Source organism: Pholcus phalangioides, unplaced genomic scaffold (assembly GCF_987345545.1).
Source record: "Pholcus phalangioides strain wild (caught in Gottingen) unplaced genomic scaffold, Ppha-v1.0 ptg000009l_1, whole genome shotgun sequence".
Lineage (NCBI taxonomy): Eukaryota > Metazoa > Arthropoda > Arachnida > Araneae > Pholcidae > Pholcus > Pholcus phalangioides.
In genome coordinates, this window is record NW_028301602.1 from 42081457 (window position 1) to 42103968 (window position 22512).

The 22512-nt window shown below is 34.5% G+C and overlaps 1 protein-coding gene across 1 annotated transcript in view; it reads right to left on the reverse strand.

The window, feature by feature from the left end:
* The window catches only part of LOC149083093 (midasin), a 376364-nt gene that overhangs the window by 151710 nt on the left and 202142 nt on the right, over nt 1-22512 (reverse strand). Inside the window, exons 42-48 of the mRNA XM_089236227.1 lie at nt 16478-16757; nt 15917-16073; nt 15602-15718; nt 7011-7095; nt 6771-6903; nt 4305-4447; nt 1546-1736 (exon numbers count right to left, since the gene is read on the reverse strand). Of these exons, the coding sequence (XP_089092353.1) occupies nt 1546-1736; nt 4305-4447; nt 6771-6903; nt 7011-7095; nt 15602-15718; nt 15917-16073; nt 16478-16757 (1106 nt within the window). The remainder of the gene's footprint in view (nt 1-1545; nt 1737-4304; nt 4448-6770; nt 6904-7010; nt 7096-15601; nt 15719-15916; nt 16074-16477; nt 16758-22512) is intronic.

Below are 22512 nucleotides of genomic sequence, written 5' to 3' on the forward strand. Positions count from 1 at the left end.
TTTGTGAAAATAAGCAGATTTTTTTAAAGAGGTGTTGTGTTTGACCCTGAGCCATTGATAGGGTTAAGTAACACATTAAAACTTACATAAAAGGGAATTTTTTTAAATGTCTGTATGCATTATTTTAATTTTGTTGCTTTTTTTCTATATAGACTAATGTGACTTTTATCATTGAAAGGTCACCAATAAAATAGTTTCACATTGCTCAAATGACAACTTTTTTTGTTTACAAGAGATATTTTGCTTTTCTCGGACCTGATTTAACAGGGTTCATACTCATTTTTGTAAAAAAATTTCCCTGACTTTTCCAGGTTTTCCAGTCAAATTTTCAAAAAATTCCAGGTTTTTTTCTTAAAAATCAAAAAATTGATATAAACTAATAAAAATTTAGAAAAAATTATTTATATTAATTATAAAATTAATAATTTTAATTACAATACCATAATGACATCATAATCGTAGATTTTTTTACACACATTTATGCTTTTCAAATACACCTGATGGAGAAGAAAAATGGAACACAATTAAGGAATGAAAGATTTCCCTTTTCGGCAATTTCAATGCCCACAAGATTTAAGCCTTTACAGTTGTTTCCTTTGTGACATAATTAGTCAAAGATGTAGCTGGTTTCACTGCAACAAAATTCTTTACAGTTGGCTTGCACTCGCGTAAGCGCGAGAAGCTACGCAATCGGGGGTTGTTCACTGAACTCTGATTTGACGTGCTTGGCATAGTTCTGGATAACTTATTTGCCCATGTTGCAAGTTTTACCGCAAAGCTGCCATCATGCTTTATACGGGTCATTTTTGACTGCTTCGATCCAATCAGCCTACTGACAATCTGCCCACACAAGTTTTCTTACAACACATTGCTTTCAAATAAAAATACCCACGTGGAAATCAAAATATGCACGTGCTTCATTCACCGTTCCTAACTGAAGTCAACTTAAGAAATTATCATAACTGAGTTTTGCACCCATGGTTTTCTACGATGCATAGCTATGATGTTTCTGGGAAACACTAGAAAGAGTTACAATAAAGTCGTAGCAATACAGTTTTCTAAGCAGACTTACAAAATCCTTGTTCTTCCTCGGCAGTATCTAATGTTTTTTGCGATACATTGCAATATTTTACGGATTATCAATATTTACGATGTTATCGGAATTCCCTTTTTCATCCCGACGGATTTTTTTTTCCTCATTATTATTTTTGATCAATCTTTTTTCCCGATCAGACGACAATCGTGACGATTTTCCAGGTCGTTGTTTGAAATTTCCAGGTTTTAAAGCAAAAATGGGCCATTTTCCCTGACTTTTTTTAGTAAAAATTTTTTTCCCTGGGTTTTCCCTGACCCGTATGAACCCTGTTTAATTAATTCGACCTCACACTTGATTGCTTTACACAAGGAGGGCAGCAGATCTTTAAATATGGCCATTATTTTTCTAGATGTAAGAATGTAATGTCACTATGCTGAAATTCACAAGCAATTTATGATGTTTGAAAAGTATTTGAAAGAAACATACTATGATGGAAATTTCGAATTTACCTGTTACCAGTCGAGAAAGCAAGTTGATCAAGCAAACGACTGAACAAGCAAGTTTGCTGTTTTAAAAATGATGATGCACAGTTGAGTTGAATGTCCAGCGATGCAGGCAAGGAATCAAATAAATGCTGAAAGTAAAGTCCTGGTTCACTTTGAATTTCATTAAGTTCCAGCTGTATTAATTCAAGGCTTTTCTGAAAAATTATAGAGGATTATAAATATTTTAATCACAGAGTAATAATCATTATCATATGTATTTTAATACATTTGCAATCATTCAATCACAAGAATGAGATTGTTTTTTTTTTCAAGAAAAATATAGGGGGAAAAAAATCCTGTTTCTATTTTTTTTTAAGCCAGGAAACACATCATGATTCATTAAAGAGTTTGAGAGCAACACACACTCACTTATCTTAAGTTATAGAGACTAATTAAACTTGAATTAATGCCTCCAAAATATGAACTTGATATTCAGAATTGCTTCATGTTGAAACAAGATCAAATCCTGTGGATGATAAGATCCAGTTCTTAAATGAGCGTATAATTACAGATACACACCAGGCCTGGACAAATCTTTAAAAAATTATATACTTGTATTGAAATAATTAATGCCTAAATCAGTATTATATATGCCAGTGTCAGGCATGTGGTTAAAGAAAATACATGTCCAGTAAAAATCCTTACAGGTCCAGGGCAATAGCTTTGTCTAACATTGACATACACTCATATACAGGGTAAATTTCACCTAACGTGTAAAACGAAAATATAGATGATAGGCAACACACACCATGGGGAACATAAAACATCATAGTAATCTCCAACCGTTTTGGAGTTACGATGAACAGAAGAGAAATATATATCAAGTCTGGAAAAACACAAACCCAAAATTTTGAAGCTTCCGAAAGACCTACACGCAAACTAAGCATATATTTAGAAAGAGCAGAAAATGTCCTTTAAAGTAACACCATTTCCACCAGGATATCTGGATTTAATTGTGAGATACAAGAGCTGATAGATGAGTGAAAAATCAAACGGTCACAAAAATCTAACTGCTAATTTTGCAAACATCTTTATAGCTACAATTGGTCAAATTTACCCAAAAACGTTTTCATTCCACCAACTTTTGAAAGGACCTACAATAAACCATAAAAAGTTCACTTCCGCATAATATCCAGGAAAAAGTATTTCTTTTAAACTATTCAAGATTTCTAGTCCATGGGAAATTCAGCCTTTTGTTTGCAATATACAGCCACCCTCTTTTCTTATAACAACATTTTTGGCAAAAAGGGGTTCTTTATACACGTTAAAACATGGTAAACCAAAATTTTAATTGCGTCATCTTGTTTAATTGTTTTAACTTTCCAAAATAGTCTGCTTAAAAATTTAAAAAATAATAATTGATATAAAACCATATACAGTCGACCTCCCGTATTCATGGCTTCCGTATTTACGGTTTTTCCCTTTATTGGAAATTCTTTTTTGGCAGCACCCAAATCATCATTCATGCGCTTTGTTTACAAAATTTGAGAAGGGCGTGGTAGCCCAGGTCGGTAAGATACTCGCCTAAAGTACCAAAGGATGTTTAGAAGTGTCGCGAGTTCGATACCCGGTTCGTCCTTGTCAGAAAACTTTCCTGACACAGGGGTACAACAAAAAATGGCGACATGACCGCAGCAAAAATTGCTACAGTAGGGAGTCCCCCATCAAGGGGTTAGCGCACCAACCTCTCGACGAGTATAAAAAACAAGCCTGCCGTTCGGAATCGGCAATAAATTATAGGTCCCGGTCTAATTAGCCCTCGTGTGCAGAAAATGACCGTGGTGCGACAAAAATGATCAAACAAAATTTCAGTTGTGCATGGTTAGAATGACTCATTTTTGGATGACTCACTAATGCCATTACTGTCATCATTTGAGCCACGGCAGCTCCTACAAGAGCAAACAGTCACCTCGGGTTGGATTAACCCTTGGCCACAATGCCTGCATTCCAGGACACAATCACTTCTACAGAGCCAACTGAAGAGACTATAAAAGACATTGTCACATTAGCAAAACAGGTAGGTGGAGAAGGGTTCAATGATATCGATATACAAAAGTCAATTAATAGCAATTCAGAAACATTGACTGAGGAGGAATTAATGCAGCGGACTGCTTCTGAAAATGAAGCGGTACCAGAAGAAGATAATCAAGATAAAGAAGTGGAGGACAAGTTCACCATGAAAAACATAGTTGAAGGGCTTCACAAGTTCAAATCAGCAGATTACTTTCATGACATACATCCCTCCACGTTACGTTCTTAATATGTAGAAAAATTGGTAGAGGAAGCTCTGTGTAAACATACTCCTACATACTTGATGATATGAAGAAGAAACAGCAAACAGAAAAATCACAACAATCTTTCAGAAAAATCTCCAACAATTGCTGCATCCTCTTTTACATTCCCTTCTACCCTATGAGTCACACCCTGCTCTTCTCATGATGTTCAATAAACGAGATATACAAAAAACTATGGTTTCGATTATTCGTGGACTTCCCATATTCGCCCCCCCCCCAGAAGGTAACCCAGCAAATATGGGGATGGGGGGGGCGACTGTATTTCGAACATCCTACGTACTCTAATCAGAAAATGAGAATTTCATTGGGGGAGGGGGGGAGGAGCTATGAAGCACACAGACACATACCTGATGTTTTGGGTGGAGAGGGGGGAAGAAATGTGTGTGCAATCACCACTCTCATTACTACGATCTATATATAAATACTTACAATCCTATTAATATCATTAAATATATTTTTGATAAAGCCAACTTCAAAGCTTTTCTCCAATGCCTCATGTAAAGTTTGATTCTTCTGCAAGTACTGAATACATAGTGAAGAAATGTTGAAAAAGTCGTAGCAAGAAGGTTTTTCTGTAAGTAAAGAAAAAAAAAAGAAAAATTCTTATCAAAACGAGCTCAGCTGCTGTAAAAATTCTATAATATTGAATAAACAGTCCAAACAAACATAATCATAAAAGCAAGATTAATATATTATAGCAATGATTTCTAAGTTCATGATTTTTATGAGCAGTATAATTTGGTTGTAACAGTTTGGTTGATATGTGAGCAAATACTTTTATGGTATGCTACTACAATTTTTTTTCTTCTAAAAAATTCAACAATGTCAAATGAGCTTTTTCAAAATTTAGCTTTATATTTTTGTGTAGTAGTATACATGTGTAGTATTAGTTTACTTATTTTTTCTTTCTGAAGTTGGTCTGTGCAATGATCATGTGGAAAGGTGGTTCCCTAGCAAGGCAATAGTGAGAGAAGAGAACTTGGGGGTCTGGCACCTCCCCTCGAAATGTGAGAAAATGACTGACAAAAAAGGGGAAAAGATGGCTAAATATATTGTTTTATCACTTTGGTCCCCCCTCCCTCCTGAACAAAATTTCTGGCTACAGGCCTGTTCCCTAGCTCAATTTGGAACTATAACAGACAGGTCAACTTCAACATGAAACTTTTCATTCCTCAAATATTATTGGATATAGCTTTCTCAAGAATGAAAAATGCTTTTATTCACAAAAGAGTGCCATATTTCGTGACAAAACATTCTGGCAACACAGTACAATATGATGAAGGAACCCTCACAATCCGTTCTGTGTATAACCAATAAGAGCTTCAGCATGATTGAGTAATTGCTGTTATACTGATAAGTAGTTGCTGCATTCAGTACTTGCTATCATTTCTCTATACTGTCGCCACCTGGGGGTCGTCTCTGCTGTAGCTAAGGGCCACCGGCTCAATGGAAGTTTACTTTGGCTGCTATGCTGTTGTGTGGGCATTGTGATAAACACACATCGTGAGGACGCAGGTGTGAAACCTCCTGACTCATTATCTCATTTTTATTTCATCATGGATGTAACAAGTGATAATGAATGAGCAAATGCTAGAATTTTTTTCACTGCTGATATTAATTGTTCATTTGCATATAATATCAGTACAGTCAAACCTCGTTAATGAGTCACTCTTGGGAGAGCAAAAATATGACTTGGTAAGCGGAGTGACTCGTTAAACGGAGTGAGCCATAGCTTGCCAATTCTTGCCTGAGGACAATAGGGACTTCCAAAAAAAGTGATCCGGTACGCGGAGTGACGTGTTAACCGGGTGACGCACTAACGAGGTTTGACTGTACTTGATATTTACCAGTCACGTTTGAGCCACACTAAATATAAAATATTTTGTCTTGTTTTTTTCCTCATTTTCTAAATGAGTAACATGCAAGGGAAATTATTGAATGATTTTCCGTTCGGTTAGGATTTTTTAACCTGTAACTGCTAGAAAATGCTGCATAAAAATGAACTAAAAATATAGAAACATGTCTAAAAAAATTACCAAAAACGTTTTCTTTTATATTTTTAGTGACATCGATATAGTAAGAATGAAGAGTATAAATGTAATTAAAACAACTTAAAACCACCAGTTGAATAGAATAGAATACTCGAACAGAAAAGCTTCAGTTTATCAACTACCCAATCCAACTGATTGACACAAGTGTGATGACCGTTCCTTATCTTTGAATACAACCATTACTAATTTAGCGTACACTCACCTCGTAAACATTCTCCCTGGTAATTTCCAATGAATTAATGCATGCCAGAACATTTGCTTCAAGTGTATGCGTGACCCTAACATATTTGCAATGTTAGTTACTTGTATTTTGTGTTTCAGTGGAGCTGCCATCTAAAGTAAAAATAGCAGCATACTTGAATTTCTGTGTTATGTATCATGTTGAAAGTCTACTTGAACACTGTGGAGAGATTTTTTCAAACAGTGAACCGGCTTGCATTTACACTTCAAAATTGGGAAAGTTGCAATGCAAGCTATCCAATACTGAAGCTTTGAATACTGCAGTACTTTTATTCAATAAAGTTATTGGGAAGAAAAAAATCATATATACTTTTTTTAGTATTTTTGTGGACAGGTCAAAAAGCCATATGTCTTAACAAATAAGGCAAGCAAATTACTTAAAATTTGGATAATTCCTTATCTCCATAGTAAGTGTACAAAGTGCAAAGAAAATATGACTCATGCAACCCACATAGTTAGTTTGCTCAAAATATCCATCAGGCTCATTCATGAGCCTCATCAATATTCATTGATGAATATTTTGAGACCTCTTTCAACTTCTTCATACCAAAATCTGTCTCTACAAAACAAAAAATACAAATAGATTATCTTTTTCAAAACTCACCAAAACCCTTATCCACCAAAACATTGTACAAGTTGGTCAAACAACTTCCCAAAAAATGATCAGTAATTCCTTTAGACTGCAGAATTTCAGTGGTGTTTTTGAGACCAAATCCATCACTGCCTGATTTCATGCACTGAAAAAAAAAGAAAATATATGAGATTGAATGTATATCCATCTAACCATAAAATTCAATAATCATTCAAAAACAACGGAATAGGCTTTTTATTCCTCTCAACTTACATCTGAGGTCAGCGCTATTTCGACTCCTCTGTTTCGCATTGCAGGAGATATTTCACCATGTTGAGGGTCCATAGTAAGTATCAATCTGCAAGGGAGAAAAAAATTACAATTATCGTTTTTATATTTGTATTCTCATTTACAGGACAATTATTTGTTAAAATGCATACACTGAAGTGCTTTTATCAACTATTGTAAGTATTTAGATCCAAACAAATCACGCTTTCTTTTTTTACATTTTTGGAATGTATAGCCCCCCCCCCCCCCAAAAAAAAAAAATGTTAGAAGTCCCAGATTCAAATAATACAAGAGCAAACTGCGACCGACCAATGGGCTAAATTATTAGCCGTGGACAACCTTTCGCCTTATATGTGTAACTTGTTGATATATAACATATATATAATATATGATATATACGGGGTGATTATAAAAAAACTATCCCGACATATGGGCCCCTAACTATCATACCATTCACAGAAACTGAATGAAATTTTGGCATAAGGTATTTTGAGGTATGCGCTCAAGAATGATATGGAAAACAACAGTGTCACTCTAACAGTTACGGTTACAGTGAGAAAATTTCGAAAATATCAAATGGCAACACCAAGTTTTTTGTATTGGAATGCGATCTCCATACTGAAAAACACTAAATAGCGTTGGAATGGCACCTGTAGCACGAAAATCCCCGGAGCTAGGCAAGGAAAAAGTAAAAAGGGCTTTGCCGTGCACCAGAGCATTAATGTTCGTTTCATTCGTCACACCGTTTCTTCGGCTGAGATCCCAGCCTGATTAGTCCTCCACAAGGTCATGTGGAAAATTTGTGAAACACAATAAAATGCTTTATTTTATGCTGCTTCTCTGTCCTTATTGGTTGTCCTCACTTTTAGCCTATCTACCGCCGGTGATTTTCATGCTACAGTTGCCTTTCGAACGCTATTTAGGGTTTTCCACAATGGAGATCACATTCCAATACAAAAAACTTGGTGTTGCCATTTGATATTTTCGAAATTTTCTCACTGTAACCGTAACTGTTAGAGTGACACTGTTGTTTTCCATATCATTTTTGAGCGCATACATCAAAATACCTTATGCCAAAATTTCATTCAGTTTCTGTGAATGGTATGATAGTTAGGGGCCCCATATGTCGGGATAGTTTTTTTACAATCACCCTGTAGAGTTGATATATATAAGTAAATATTTCTATTAGTGAACAAGACAAATTTTCCAGTGTTTTCAGAAAAAATTTTTACGTTCTTTTAAAAAAAAAACAAGCTATAGGCAACATATGTATTCGAAGATGGTGTCTCTCTCCCCACACTTTATTCATTAAAGGTTGTTAAAACCTTTGTATGAATAATGGAGAGTGGCATCACATATTCTGGTAAGTAATTAATAAAAATAAAAATTTTGAATGAAAATACCTTTATATGTTATTATAATCAATTTCTATTAATTTCAATGCTATTTGAAGGGTAAGAACTCAAAATTTCTCTAAGAAATTCATTGCGACCCACCCTTTAAGCCATTTATATGGTAAACTTTTGACCCATAGACCAAATGCAACCCCTGAAGGTTATCTGATGTGGCTTGTCCCAAAAACCTAATTTTGTAAAAATGAACTATACAGCACATTTATAAATCACTTAAATAACCCGTGGCACAATTACAGAGCATTCAAGTGGGCCATGGCACAATTCCAAAACATTTAAGTGGCCTGTGGCACATTTCCAGATCACTGAAGTAGGCCTCAAATATCACTTTCAAAGATCAAAGATTAAGTAACCTGCGACACAGTTCCAGAATACTTCAATGATCCGTGGCACATTTAGAGATCCATTGAGTGACATGTGGCACAGTTTTAGAGCACTTAAACGGGCCCCAGTGTGGTTCTACATAACTCAAATTACCCGCAGAACATTTCCAGATTACTTAAGTGATCCTTGGCATAATTGCGGATCACTTGAGTGATGCGGGGCATAGTTCCAGATTACTTAAGTGGCCCGGATACATTTTCAGAGCACTTGAAGGAACCGTGACAAATTTAGAGATCACTAAAGTGGATCTGTAGGGGTCTTATCAATAGATATAATGTTAATTCAGGTGCAGAATGACTATCAAAATATTTTTTTCCATTTTTGGCGCACCGAATAAGATGCCATTAAGAATATTTCATATTTACATAAAGGGTGGTTGATGACGTAAGTATCATCCAAACCCCCCTCCCACCTCCATCGATGCTGACTAAATGACCCCCCCAGAGATAAGATGAATATTCAGCTGCTATTCTGCCCTTTTGCACGTTAATGTTTTTGTTTCCCCCACGCACAAAAATTTAATTTTAAAAATTATATTCCAATTTTTCCTAAAAATTTAAAATTTACTGATTATATTTTATTGTGTGGTGTAGAGGGCGCCAGGGTGAATTTCTAGGATAAGGAAAACATGAAGCTGAAAATAGAATCCTATTGCAATAAGGTGGAAGTGAGCAAGAATTACACAAGTTCACGAACTGAAGGTTATACCTAGACAAGATACATATTGAGCTACTGAAGTTATTCAATATTTATTTAAATAATAAATTGCATAATTAAAATTCAAAATATCAAATCATTTTAAATTATTAATTTTATTTTCAATTAAAAACACCAATTTTACTTATATTTGTGATGAATTATATAGAAGAAAATTGATATTTGGCCAAATCACTATATTCGTCCCATCCCTAATATTAGCTGAGTTAGGTCTGATCCATGCATGGTCCCATATAACCTATATAAACTCTAGTGCATTCGCCTGAATTACGAGGGGACAGTGGCTTTATTCTTCGTTGAGGTAGTTGAATTTTCTTTTCTGAATTCATCTTAATATGGTAAGCATAATAAGTAGGACTCAGAGTTTACCATTGAAAGGCTAATGTTCCATAAATGGAACACAAGTTTTTATTTACAAAAATATCAGATAAAAATTGATTCAAACCTTTCCAGTTTTTTTATCATATGTAGAGGAGAGTTCAAAGTATTTTTTGAAATAAATTAGGAAACTTCAGGTAAAAAAAATAAATTTTGGCAGAATTTTGAAATTTGACATTTCTTGGTCATTTTCCCCCCGTTTTGATTAAAATTTGAATTTTGAAGTAAATTGAAAATTATTTTGTGTGTTTCTACCACTTAATACATCAATCAAATTAGTTTCTTTGTACTGTTAAACGTTAAAGGGCTCCATGAGTTCAAAAATGCATGTTCTATTTATGGAGCATGGACCTTTCAAGAGAGCAGGATTCTAGATATATATCTAATGTGCAGTACGCTGCTTTAATTTTTCGTTCGAACCAGGAAAAACCAGCTACAGTCACATTTTTCGCAAAATGCGAAAAAGGTAGTAACCACTTTCGCGAAAATGTGTACAGGAGGTACGCAACGAGTAGATGTGCAACCATCAATCATTACATTAGCATTGGAGCATTTTGCTAAAGCTTTTCGCTTTTTTGCGAAAGGAATTTTTTATCCAGCTTAAACCCTGGTTTGAACCCCAGGGCGTTGTCATCATTTGACATGGTTATAATTCTGGGTAATATGACAGAGGAATGTGCTTTCTGGACTGGATTGTTTACATTGGCTGAGCACGTTTTTATTCTAGCATTCTTAGAAATGAATGTTTTAGCGAACTGCAGATTAATCAAACCGAGTCTGACAATCTTACAGGGTGATCAGCGAATAAGCCCTTATTTCAAAATTAACTATCTCTACAACAAAGATCAATAGAATTATGCGATAAACAGTACGTTTATTAGCAAAACTGTAAGAATGTTGTACAGAAATTTCGAAAATTTAGTTGTTTTTTTAATTTTTTAAAATTAAAAAAAAAAAAAAAAACTGGAGATTTTGGGGCTTCGAAATTCCTTATTTGTGTGAAGAGAAACCACTGCATTCGCTTAAAGTTACTGCATGGGCTGCGGTATGCGCCACGTGTGCTGACAAATTGTTCCTATACTGGGTACCAGGTCATGTAGGAATACCGGGCAACGAAAAAGCAGACACCGCAGCTCGAACAACAACTAACATTGACAATAACCTTTTGGTACCTGCCAGTGACCACTTCTCAATCCTCCGGGAAGTGATGCATCACCGCTGGCAGGATCATTGGAACCATCAGATAAATAATAAACTTCATGCCATCAAGCCCACACTTGGCCTTTGGCGTTCGAGCTGCAGAACTAACAGAAAGGAGGAAGTTCTGCTTGCCCGGTTGCGCATAGGACACAGTCGCCTAACACAATCATATTTGTTATTACGAGAGAGTCAACCAGAGTGCCCTCATTGTCAAAGTCCATTGACCATTGCTCATGCTTTTACTTGTTCACATCATCGTCATCATTTTACGACCACTTTTGGTCATAGTCATCTTTCACTTCATGATATTTTAAATGACAATAACGATGCATCTCGCATTTTTAAATTCATCAAAGCCATTGGTTTTTATGACAAATTATAGTTTTTAAAATTTATGTCATTGTTTTACGTTTCATGTTCCGTTTTATATGTTTTAGTTTTTTGACATGACAGAAGGACATTTTTCTCATTTTTATGTCTTGCTTTGGCGCAGTTTGACCAAATTGGTCCTTGCGCCAAAAAATTCAAAATCCAATCCAATCCAAATTGTTCCAAAATTGTAACGTAACGTTCAGTAGTAATCGTTTCTTGTAAGAAGAAGGGGCCGATAATGCCTCTGGCGCATACCTTAGCCCATGCAGTAACTTTAGGCGAATGCAGTGGTTTCTCTTCACACAAATAAGGATTTTCGGAACCCCAAAATCTCCAGTTTTTTTTTTTAATTTTAAAAAACTAAATTTTTGAAATTTCCGTACAACATTCTTACAGTTTTGCTAATAAACGTACCGTTTACCGCATAATTCTATTGACCTTTGTTGTAGAGATATTTAATTTTGAAATAAGGGCTTATTCGCTGATCACCCTGTAGATAGTCATGTGTTCAGCTAAGTGTAACCATATCAAAAAGATATCTCACATTAGAAGCTGTAAGATATTTAGAAACTCTTTCAGATTCCGAATTATAGGATGTAGATATATACCAATTACGTGCTAATGAAAATGGAAACATCATGAATGAAGATATTGTTGAAAATTATCTAGTATCAACAGTTCCAACTGATGTATGTGAAATGCTAGGTAATTTTGCAACAACGAGGATAGGGGTGTTAGAAAACTCCAGAAACGTGTTCTTCAACAGATGTAGGGCAGAAAAAAGGAGCAAAATATAAGTGCAACACTCAAGTTTCAAGAAAAGGCAAGACAGTTTTCAGCAATCCAAAAAAAAATTATTGCATGGGATAAAATTTTTTTTTCTAGAATCCGATTAAAACCTCATCTCTGGATTCGATTGGAAAAGATTTGTCATATGAACATTATAAGCACGTTGGAAAATTCATTCAGAGTTGCGAGAAGTGGATCGTATTTCACATTTGGAATTCCAAAGAGGAGTGACAATGGACCTTCTACAATCTAAAGAAGGGGGTTAATTATTCATTCAGTTCCCCACTGAAAAAAAGATGTCAGGTCATCTGATGGCCATTACATTGTGTTTGCGAAGCAAGGACAGTGTGCGGTTTGCCAAAAAAAAAAACACTGCATAAATGCTACCAATGTGACAAATGGGTCCATCAAATATGTGTTTTCCTTATTTTATCACAGACATAAAACAATTTGAATTTTCTGCACTCATTTTCATGTTGAAAAAATCGCCATGTGTTGCAAATTTGAATTTGTAGTAGAATAGAAATTTGTGTGATGACTGCACTCCAGAAATAATCGTGAGAATATAGGCAATATCAGTTTCCGCTTTCACCTCTCCCCAAGTGTCAATGTTCCATTTGTGGAACATCGTGAAAAACCAAGAAAAAAAAATTTTTTTCTTTAAATTTGATCTATGTATAGGCATGAAAAAGAACCTCAAATTCCAAAACAATAAGTGACTTTGTTCATAGTTTGGCCTTTAAATGGTTAATGACATGGCTAAGGATTTTTTTGTATAACAAGTCATATTTTAGACATTTTAATGGGCTATTGGCCATTTTTGAGCAATCAGTCATATTTTAGGAATTTTCAAACAATTGATCAAATTTTTGGTCATTTATCACTAAAATGTTTCATCAAGAAAATACCTACAGATCAAACGACAAGAACAAGACAGAAAATAGAATTCATAAAAGTAATGAATGTACTCTTGAATGAATTTAAAAAAAAAAATTCCATTTGCTTCCCCAATAATTACTACTAATAGGAGGGGGGGGGGGGGTGACCCATTGCTATGCTGCTGATGGGGGGAACCATGGATGACACACCAAGCATGATACTAGTCATTTGGCCACATGAAATATTAGTTTCTCTCTCTTCAAACATTTTCATCCTGTCTTAAAGATGCTGCTATTTCAGAGCCAGAACATAGGTGTTTTTTTGCAGGAAGGGGGTTGGTTTTGAACACACCCCGATTACATGTGAGCAATGTGATAGACTTGCATTGCAAGGACACAGGTTCAAACTCTTATTGATGGCATAGTGGTGGTGGTCAGCCAAAATTGGTTTTCCAATTTCTAGGTGTGAATGCCAGCCAATCTCCAATTTAAAAAGTTCTTCCACATTGAGAAATCAGAACATTTAGAACTTAATAAAATAGGCACAATAAATAAAATAAAATGAACCTGCCGAGATGTTTGCTTCCAAAATCAGAAGACACATGGTGGCAAATGCATAATATGCATTCCACAGAAACAAATTTTGCATTAGATACACAGCACATTACGACATGCACCAATTCGATAGAAGTTTCTCAGAGATATACTTACAAGATGCATGTGCGATAAAATAACCCCTGTCTTTGTAAAACTTCAAAGCACTTTATCAGTGTTTTTTTCACTATGTTTCGAAGTGAATATCAATTTTAATCCCTAAAATTCGTCACTCCCTCATAGTTTGGCCCTGTTAAAATTTGAATGCTCAGAAAGAATATTTTCTCTCAATACTAAATTATATTATTTTACTTTTAAATATGTTGAAAGTTCTAGTTCTTTTGCTATACAGCTGAAGTAAAAGTTAACGAGACTGCAGAAACCAGACATCAGCTTTATGACATAGCTTCTTCAGATATTGCTATATTTGTTCTAGATCAGTGTTTCTCAACCTTTCTGAGCTCAAGGACCAGCAAAACATCTGAAACAACTTGACGGACCACTTATGTGTGGTATTACGGGATGGGACTGTGTATTTCAGTTCAGATTTTTTTTTTGCGTTGTTTTTCAACGATGTCATTTGAATGTGATATTTACTAAAATCGTGTGGGTTTTCCTAACTTATGAATTGTATTGTAATGATCATGGCTACTAATATATATATTTTTGTCGCATATTTGTCAGGTTCAATGTTTTTTCTGTACACAGCATTTTATCGCACTGCAATTTCCAGTGTAGTCCTCCACCTCCCCCTCATGGAGAAATGAATAATACATGTATTCATGGGTCCTTTCCATTGGTATTTCAGGAATTTCCACAATTGATGATTTTGCCAACATATAGCAACATTTTTGGGGCGATGTCCTGTACTTTATCGTATTTAAGATCCTGTTACATGTATTTTTCTCAATGAAATATGTTCACCGTTTGAATGTTTTTCAGTGAAATTAATTATGATTTGCGATTTGCAGCAGCTCCTTATTCCGCCTTTCAGTAATTTTACTAGTATTTAGCAAATTCATCGTAAATTATGTATTTTAAATATCCCATATCTAAAATCACAATTTCCTGCATTTTTCTCAATAAGGTAAGTGAACCTTAGCATGCAGGTGTAATTTTTATTTCACCCAGATGGATATAACTAACTTCAATAACAAATGAATAATTTTTAATTCAATTAATCAAATTATCAAGTCTGCCTGCAGACCATCATCCCCATGGACCACTTCTCCTCTGCAGACCATAGGTAGAGAAATGCTGTTCTAGATTTTTTATAAGACACTTCACCTGGTTCCTTAAAATATTTCTTAGAAGAAACTAAATTACAGCAGTTTTCCTTAATATTGAACATTCCAAAATACATTTCATAATTCTGTGCAATTTTGTAGAATGTTCTAGAACAATAATAACTTTACACAAGGTAAGTGTGGTTTTCATTTGAATTTTGTGAATCAGATAGTTGTAATAAAAAATCATTTGGATTTTTTTTAATTTACGGTTTATTTTTTTTAATCTTAAGATAGGAAACATTATCTGAAAATGAAAATATAAAATATAATGCGGAAAAATTTTAAGGTAATATTTTTTGTGTTTTTTAGATTATAAATGCTTGCATGTTTAAGATTTTTAGGTCATAAAAATCCAAGCCCCAGTAATAAGCATAAGTTTATATATATATAGCATTTTGAAAGTTAATCTCCATCCAAACTGAAGTTATTTTTAATAGATATTATTTCATTTTTATTAAGTATTCCTCTCCATCAATGAGTCGCTAAATTACTGATGTTCCCATGCTCTTCTTGGGTTTCCTAAGTACAGAAAAAGTTATATTTAATATTGACAGATATTTTACCTAAAATCATGATGAGGTCTGATCTCCTGAATTTTGCCTTTGACTGCTCCTTGTTCAGACAGAGTCAGTACACCATCCTTTTCCAACAATCCATTTAGACGATCTAGCACAGATGGACTATAAAAGTACATAGAGAGTTGTTAAATATGAAACATTTCACGAAATTACCAGTGCTCCTGCCATGAAAAACATGTAATAAATAATTAGGAATGAACGAAGAAAAAGTTTGTAAAAAATTAAAAAGTTTGGTTTTTGGAACTGATAATCAAGATTGAAATGTCATAAAAAAAATGGAAAGTATAATAGTTTAATCACCTGCAAAAATTAACATCTTCAATGAGCAGCCAGTAGCCATCACGCACAGCAGTAACAAGGACACTATTTACCCATTCGAACCTTCCACCTGCGCTCACACCATACTTCTTGATTTTATCAGATAGACTTTTTATGAACTTCTTTGTTTGAAGTAACTCTGAAATTTGATTTTGATTGATCAAGTGACAAACAAAAACAAAAATTATGTAAACTAAATTTTTTATTCTAATGCTATTTTCATTTGAATCAAGAAATGAAGACAGACAGATGATTGAACAAAAGCAGGAATTATGAAGAAAAATAATGCAAGCAGCTTTACACAAGATTCAAAGTGATCCATTAAGAATGATAAATTACAAACTTGAAAACAAGTAGAAGTAGAGAAAATTTTCAAGCGATTTATTTCAATTCATAGTATACAATCATAAGGGGTAAAAAGGTAATGCAAAAAGGTTGAGCTGCTATGGCTTTTAACCATCAATTTGATCAGATACCTAACAATTTATTTTAATAAACAAATCTCATATAATATAAAAAAAATATTATACAAAAATTACATACGCTCTGTTTCATCAAGCTCCATGTCTTCAATGATGCTAATCATATCTGATATGCAGCGGAGCTTCCTTTCACAAGGAGGGTGATCTTTACCAGCACCTTGCTGGGTTTCGCCTCTGTACATATTTTTAAGCACATAAATACTGGAGAGAATCGACATCAGAGGCTGGTACATCCCTTTGCCTGACTCACCTTCAGTAGCAACCAAACACTGAGCTATAGCACTCTGAATTAGAGGCTCCAAGTAAAGGAAAGCTTGTTCTACTTGTCTATTAAAATCAGCCTGTGGGATGAAAACATCGAAGAAACTCAAGAGTATGCTTATTTACAAAATATATTACATCAAAAATGAAATAAACTTTTATTATGAAAATGAAAACACAGAAATAACAAATATGAGCAATATAGCCCTTATTTAGAGAAAAAGTCATTTTGATTTCTATAGGATGTTATTAGAGAAAGTAATTATTTTGAAATGAAAAATTTTTTGTAATGAAAAAACACTGAAATTTCAACCACTAATCAAACAAATGACTAAAGGAGTAAGCAAGTTTAATAACAAAAATTAGGAATCATAGATTGTTTCCTATAGAGAAGATGAAGTGATCCATATCTTCAGAACTATCATAAAAAGAAAAAAAATCAAGGCGCCCCTGATTCTTCCATTAAGAGTAGGAAGTTCTTAACCAGGAGTTTAGTGGAAACCATTTTGCCAACTGGAATTAGGCTACAGCCACACAGGAGATTTTTCAAGCTGGATGTCAGACTCGTTTTCAAGCAGCTTCAGCCCCTCTGGCCACACGAGAGTTTATTTTGTACGTGAAAGCAAGCTTTGTGATGACATACTGTCAGCTTCTTTTGGCTGTACTATCAGAATTAACTCAGAATATACAGGGTGCATACATAGGTAACAGGGCATACATTTACTGGGGAACATATTCTTAGAAGCATACTTCCAATAAGAAAAAGTTAAATCATGTGTAGTACTCAGATATGTCATTATGTTGCAATGTCGTGCATAGTTATTAAAATGACAAATTAACTTTCCATACTATCCCTGTGCGCTCAAAAACTGTTTTAAATTTTATATAAATCAAAAAGTTTTTTTATTAGAAAAAGTTATTAAAATTTTTTAATTATTAAAAACTTTTAACTTAGAAAGTTCTCTCCTGATTCCAACAAAAAAAATTCCTTTTTAAGTGCAATATTCACCGAGATGTTCGAAATCAAAAAGCAGAGGAAACTTAGGAAAGAACAGCATTTAAATGCTGGAAAATCGTTTTATCTGCATCCAATGCTGTTTTTCACTAACTTTCCTCCGTTTTTTGAATTCAAATATCTGTGCCAATATTTGACTTAGAAAAATATTTGACTTAAACATGGAATTTTTGGTTGGCATAAAGAGAGACAGGGCAACAACCTTCTCATCAGGTATTTTAACACAGGATGGCAGTATAAAAAGTTAATTTTTTCATTTGATGAACTATACAACCCCCTAGTAACATGAATGACATATCTCAGTACTACACATGATTTGGATACTTCTAATTGGAAGTATGCCTCTATGAACGGTTTCCCAGTAAAATGTCATATGCCCTGTTTACCTATGCACTCTGCATATACCTTTAATCAATTGGATCAACTTTGTGATACATGGATTTATATTTCAAATTTAAATATGCTTATTGAATGTTTCTAAATAAAATGTGTTTGGTTTTATAATCCTCTAAAACTAGTCAATGATGTCTTAACAGGTGGGCAAAGGGCCTGCGCCAGGGCTCTGAATTGAAAACAAAGGGCCTCAAATTACAGAAAACTCTCACAACTGGAAATTTATTTTTTTAAATTCTGAATTTTTATTAATTCACTTCATTTTGATTATTTCACTCTCATTAATTTTCAATCTTTTCAATTATTTTTTTATTAATTGCTGCATTATATCTATTAATTTTTAAACAATTTTTTCAATATTTTCATTAATTTTTGCATTGCTTTTATTAAAGAAAATGTTTTCACTTTTTCTGGAATTACATATTTCTTTGATTAATTTCAAATTCTCATCAATTCAGAATTTTCATTTTAGAACACAGAATTTTGAAACGCATATTTTTCTGCATCCTTGTGCATAAATGGTGTCAAAACTAACACGGGTTGCAGTGGATGCTCGAGCACCCACAATAATTTGTAGCATCGGTCTGAGCATCCCAAGAATTAATTCAGAAACCAGAAAAATCTCCTATATAAAAATCAAATCATGAGACCACAGGTCTAAAACCTTCTGAGGCCTCTGCTGTGCATTCTGCAATATTGTTATGATTTTTTAACACTCCCCCAAAAAATATAAAATGTACGAATTCATGGTTCAAGAGAGCTCCAAAAAAAAAAAAAAAAAAAAAGTCTCGGTCCCAGCCCAATAATCCAATATTGTTAAGATGCTCCTGAAACCAGTGGCACAGCAACAAATGGATTTTTAACCAGATTGTATGTGGATTTGTATGATCCATCTCAGAAGCCCTTGCAAACTAAGTTTGGGTCACAACCCATAGATTAAGAACCCTTGCTTTATACAAATATAAATACAAAATCAGAAGCCACAATAGGAAAATTTGAAGTGGCACTTCATTTCTCCTCGATTGGAGACTTTTCTGGGATTTTAGCACGAGTTAGAAACTTTGCTTACTTTTGACATCATCTTTGTCTATAATTGGCAATGCCCCATATTTTGAAGCCCAATTTCATGTATTTTTCTCGAGCAAATCTGGCCAGCCTACCCATATGTAAACCGAAACCTATATATATATATATATATAGAAAGGAACATTTTAAAAAAACTCTGCTTTTAGAGGAGCATAACCAAGGCTTGTCAAAACAGGGGAAAAAAAAAATCAGGCAACAACCAAATTTTTCAGAAGCAGAAAATAGCTTTAAGAGAAAAACTGCCTAACTAATATTTTTTCAGGCTTTTCCAGGTCTCGGTGACTTTTTCTTGTAGGTGCAAACATTTACGTTGGTGGCTGGAATTTGTGAAATTAAGCCGTGTTTTCCTAGGAGCAGAACTTTTGCGCCGTGAAAACGCTGATTGGTCAAATAATCTGAATTTCAGGTTTTTAAACAAACAGCGTTTTCACGCTGCGCGCGCTGTAGAAACCTGCTCCTAGGAAAACCATGCTTTAGGCCCCTTTCACACGGAGCGGATGCGGACGCGGGTCCGCATACCCTTCCAAACGAGCGCTGAAGATGCGGACGAATCGCCCACATCTTTAGTTCGAAATTCGTGCATAAAAACTGTTTTTTCGCAATTTTTGTAATTATTTTTCTCCTTCACCCCTGATTCAGTGCACATAGGCAGCCTAGAGACAGTTGCTGTCTGCTTTGATGGTTTAATCTAGAGCCACATAGAATATGGGAATAAAGATGTCTTCATTCCGATCCTCACAAGTAGTCGATGGGAGAAAATGTCTTCAAATATTTTCAAAATATTTAAAAAAAAAAAATCTGTCTTTTCGGAAAAATATGGAAGAAAAATTCCAAAAACATCCAATGTTCGAAAAATTAAATACAAAAACATCCAAAACATTCGATGTCCCAAAAAAAATTCAGGAGATATCAAAGAATTTGCAAGTAGTAAAAAAGGGGAGGGGTAGAGACTTTCAAAATTCCTGTGCCTAGAAATATTCACATCACAATTCTGTCTTAGGCCGGGATTACACTATAAAAGTTCGTTTATAAAACTTTAAAAATGCAACCAATAGGCGGATCAGTTAAGTTCTCTCGAATGTAACAGATGTGTTTATTGGTTACATTTTTAAAGTTTTATAAAATAACTTTAATTAACCTTTTAGAGTGAAATCCCATCTTTAGATTAGTCTCACTTCTGAAATATAAAATTTCATATTTTTAAGTTTATAGACTGAATATCGAGTAAAATAAACTTGTAGGTATCGGGGGAACCACCAAAAATATTCTGCTAGGGTCTTAGTTACGACTTAATCCGGCCCTGAGTGAACACCGTACGTGGATAACGTTGTTTAATAAAAGTATTTTTTTTAAAGTTCAAAAAAAGATTAAAAAATAACAAATATTTAAAATAATATTTCAGATATTTATATTTTTAAATAATTTTAAAAATTTAAAAAGAAAAAAATTAAAATTTTTAAATTAAATTTAAAAGTTATTAAAGTATGTAGTCAATTAAATATTCGTAATGAACAGAACGGCTTATAATTTTGGTCCCGTCAGTGGCCGTTTTATTGTATAAAATTGTGAAATATGGACAAAAGGCAGTTAAAGTTGCTATATCTCCATCTCAGAAGGAAACGGAGGGATAGACGTATGTAGGTACATTATATTAATGAGCAGGGACCATCATATGGTGTTTTCAAGGGTATTTATGGCAAATAATTAAAAAAATTCGGTGAAAAATCACCTTCAAAAAGTAGCCAAAGATGCGGACGAATTCGCTCCGCATCGTCTGAATAGCTCCGAATAAACCTATTGTCAAAACTTCTATGTGCGGATGCGGAGCCCGCACTTAGGTTTTGACACATGCGGACGACGTCCGGACCCGCATGAACATTTCCTAGGTGCGGAGATTTTTCGGCTCGTCTGAAAGGCGCAGTATATTCCAATTGTTAAAACTTCTTTCGGACCCGCATCCGCTCCGTGTGAGAGGGCCCTTAGACCGCTTAGCGCAGAGCCGAACTGGATAGAAACCGGCAGAGGAGACGAGCTCATTACAGCACAAAGCTGCATTAAGAACTTTCAAGCCGCTTTGTTACAGCATCGGTGATTTTAACGGCAAACAAGCATCGAGCTGGAAAAAAAAAACGGCTCCTTCCTACGAGTCACTCCTGCAAAAACCGGTTTTTCGTTCGCAATGAGTGGCCAGTTTGCACCCGACCAAAACCGATCAATTAACACAGGTTGATAGGCAAATTTTTTTTTAATGAAAAAACGACGTGATAATCAAGTGCAACGATCGAGACCACACGTTGCGCTCGATCGAAAGCGATTAAAAAAAATCTACGTTTCAGCAACGTCGACCCGCGTACCATTTTCAGGGTTCATACAAAATTTTCAAAATGAAAAGTAAGGAGTTTTTAAGGACTTTTTAAGGAGTTTCAAGCTGTTTTTAAGGAGTCATGGCAAACTTCATAACTTACAAGTTTTACAGCAAAAAAATGAGGCGGGGCACATATGCAAATTTATTTTTAATTTGAAAACAAACTTTCCCTCTTCTCAAAAATATAGATGTAGAAGTGGTTCAAAAATTACAAGTTTTTATTTGTTACGCAGCATCATAAGAATTCATAAAATAATCAATCCACATACATGCTTTCTGTTGTCTCCAAAGTGTTCTAAAACCTTCAAGTATTAGTCAAAAATATAACTCATAACAGCATCACATAAATTATAAAAATTCTAAAAGTGATATTCATTCCCCCTCCAATTATTCAAAATAAAAACCACAGCCGACAGATTTTTCTTACAAAATTTATATTTGCAGCAACTCTAGGCACTACACACACACACTTCCAGCACAACTTCCTAGATAGTAAATTGCCCATAGATGGTAATAGACCTGAGTTGTGCTTGGTTTGAAAGAAAGAAACCCCTCCCCCCGGAAATCACTCACTCAAACAATCTGGGAATGGGCCGCTCAATTGAAGTAAGAATTTGCCACGAGCCACTTAATTCATCTGTAAGTATACCGGCACCACTTGAGGCAGGCCACATTTAGGCCATGTGTTGAGCACATGTATGCTTTAAAATAAGGGGCTGTTCAAGTATTACGTCAACAAATTTTCAGCAATTTTTGACTCACCCCTCTTGTCAGAAAAAGTCAGCAAAACTCTCACCCTGTCAGCGCTCTGTTCCCTTCCTCCTAACGTTTATTGGTGGAATCTGAATTGGGGGCTTCCTCCCAGATGATCAAAAATTTATTTTTTAATCCACAAAATATTTTTTAAAAGAATTGTAAAAATATTTTTTACAATTTCGAAACAATATATCTTTATATGCTATTATAATCAATTTTT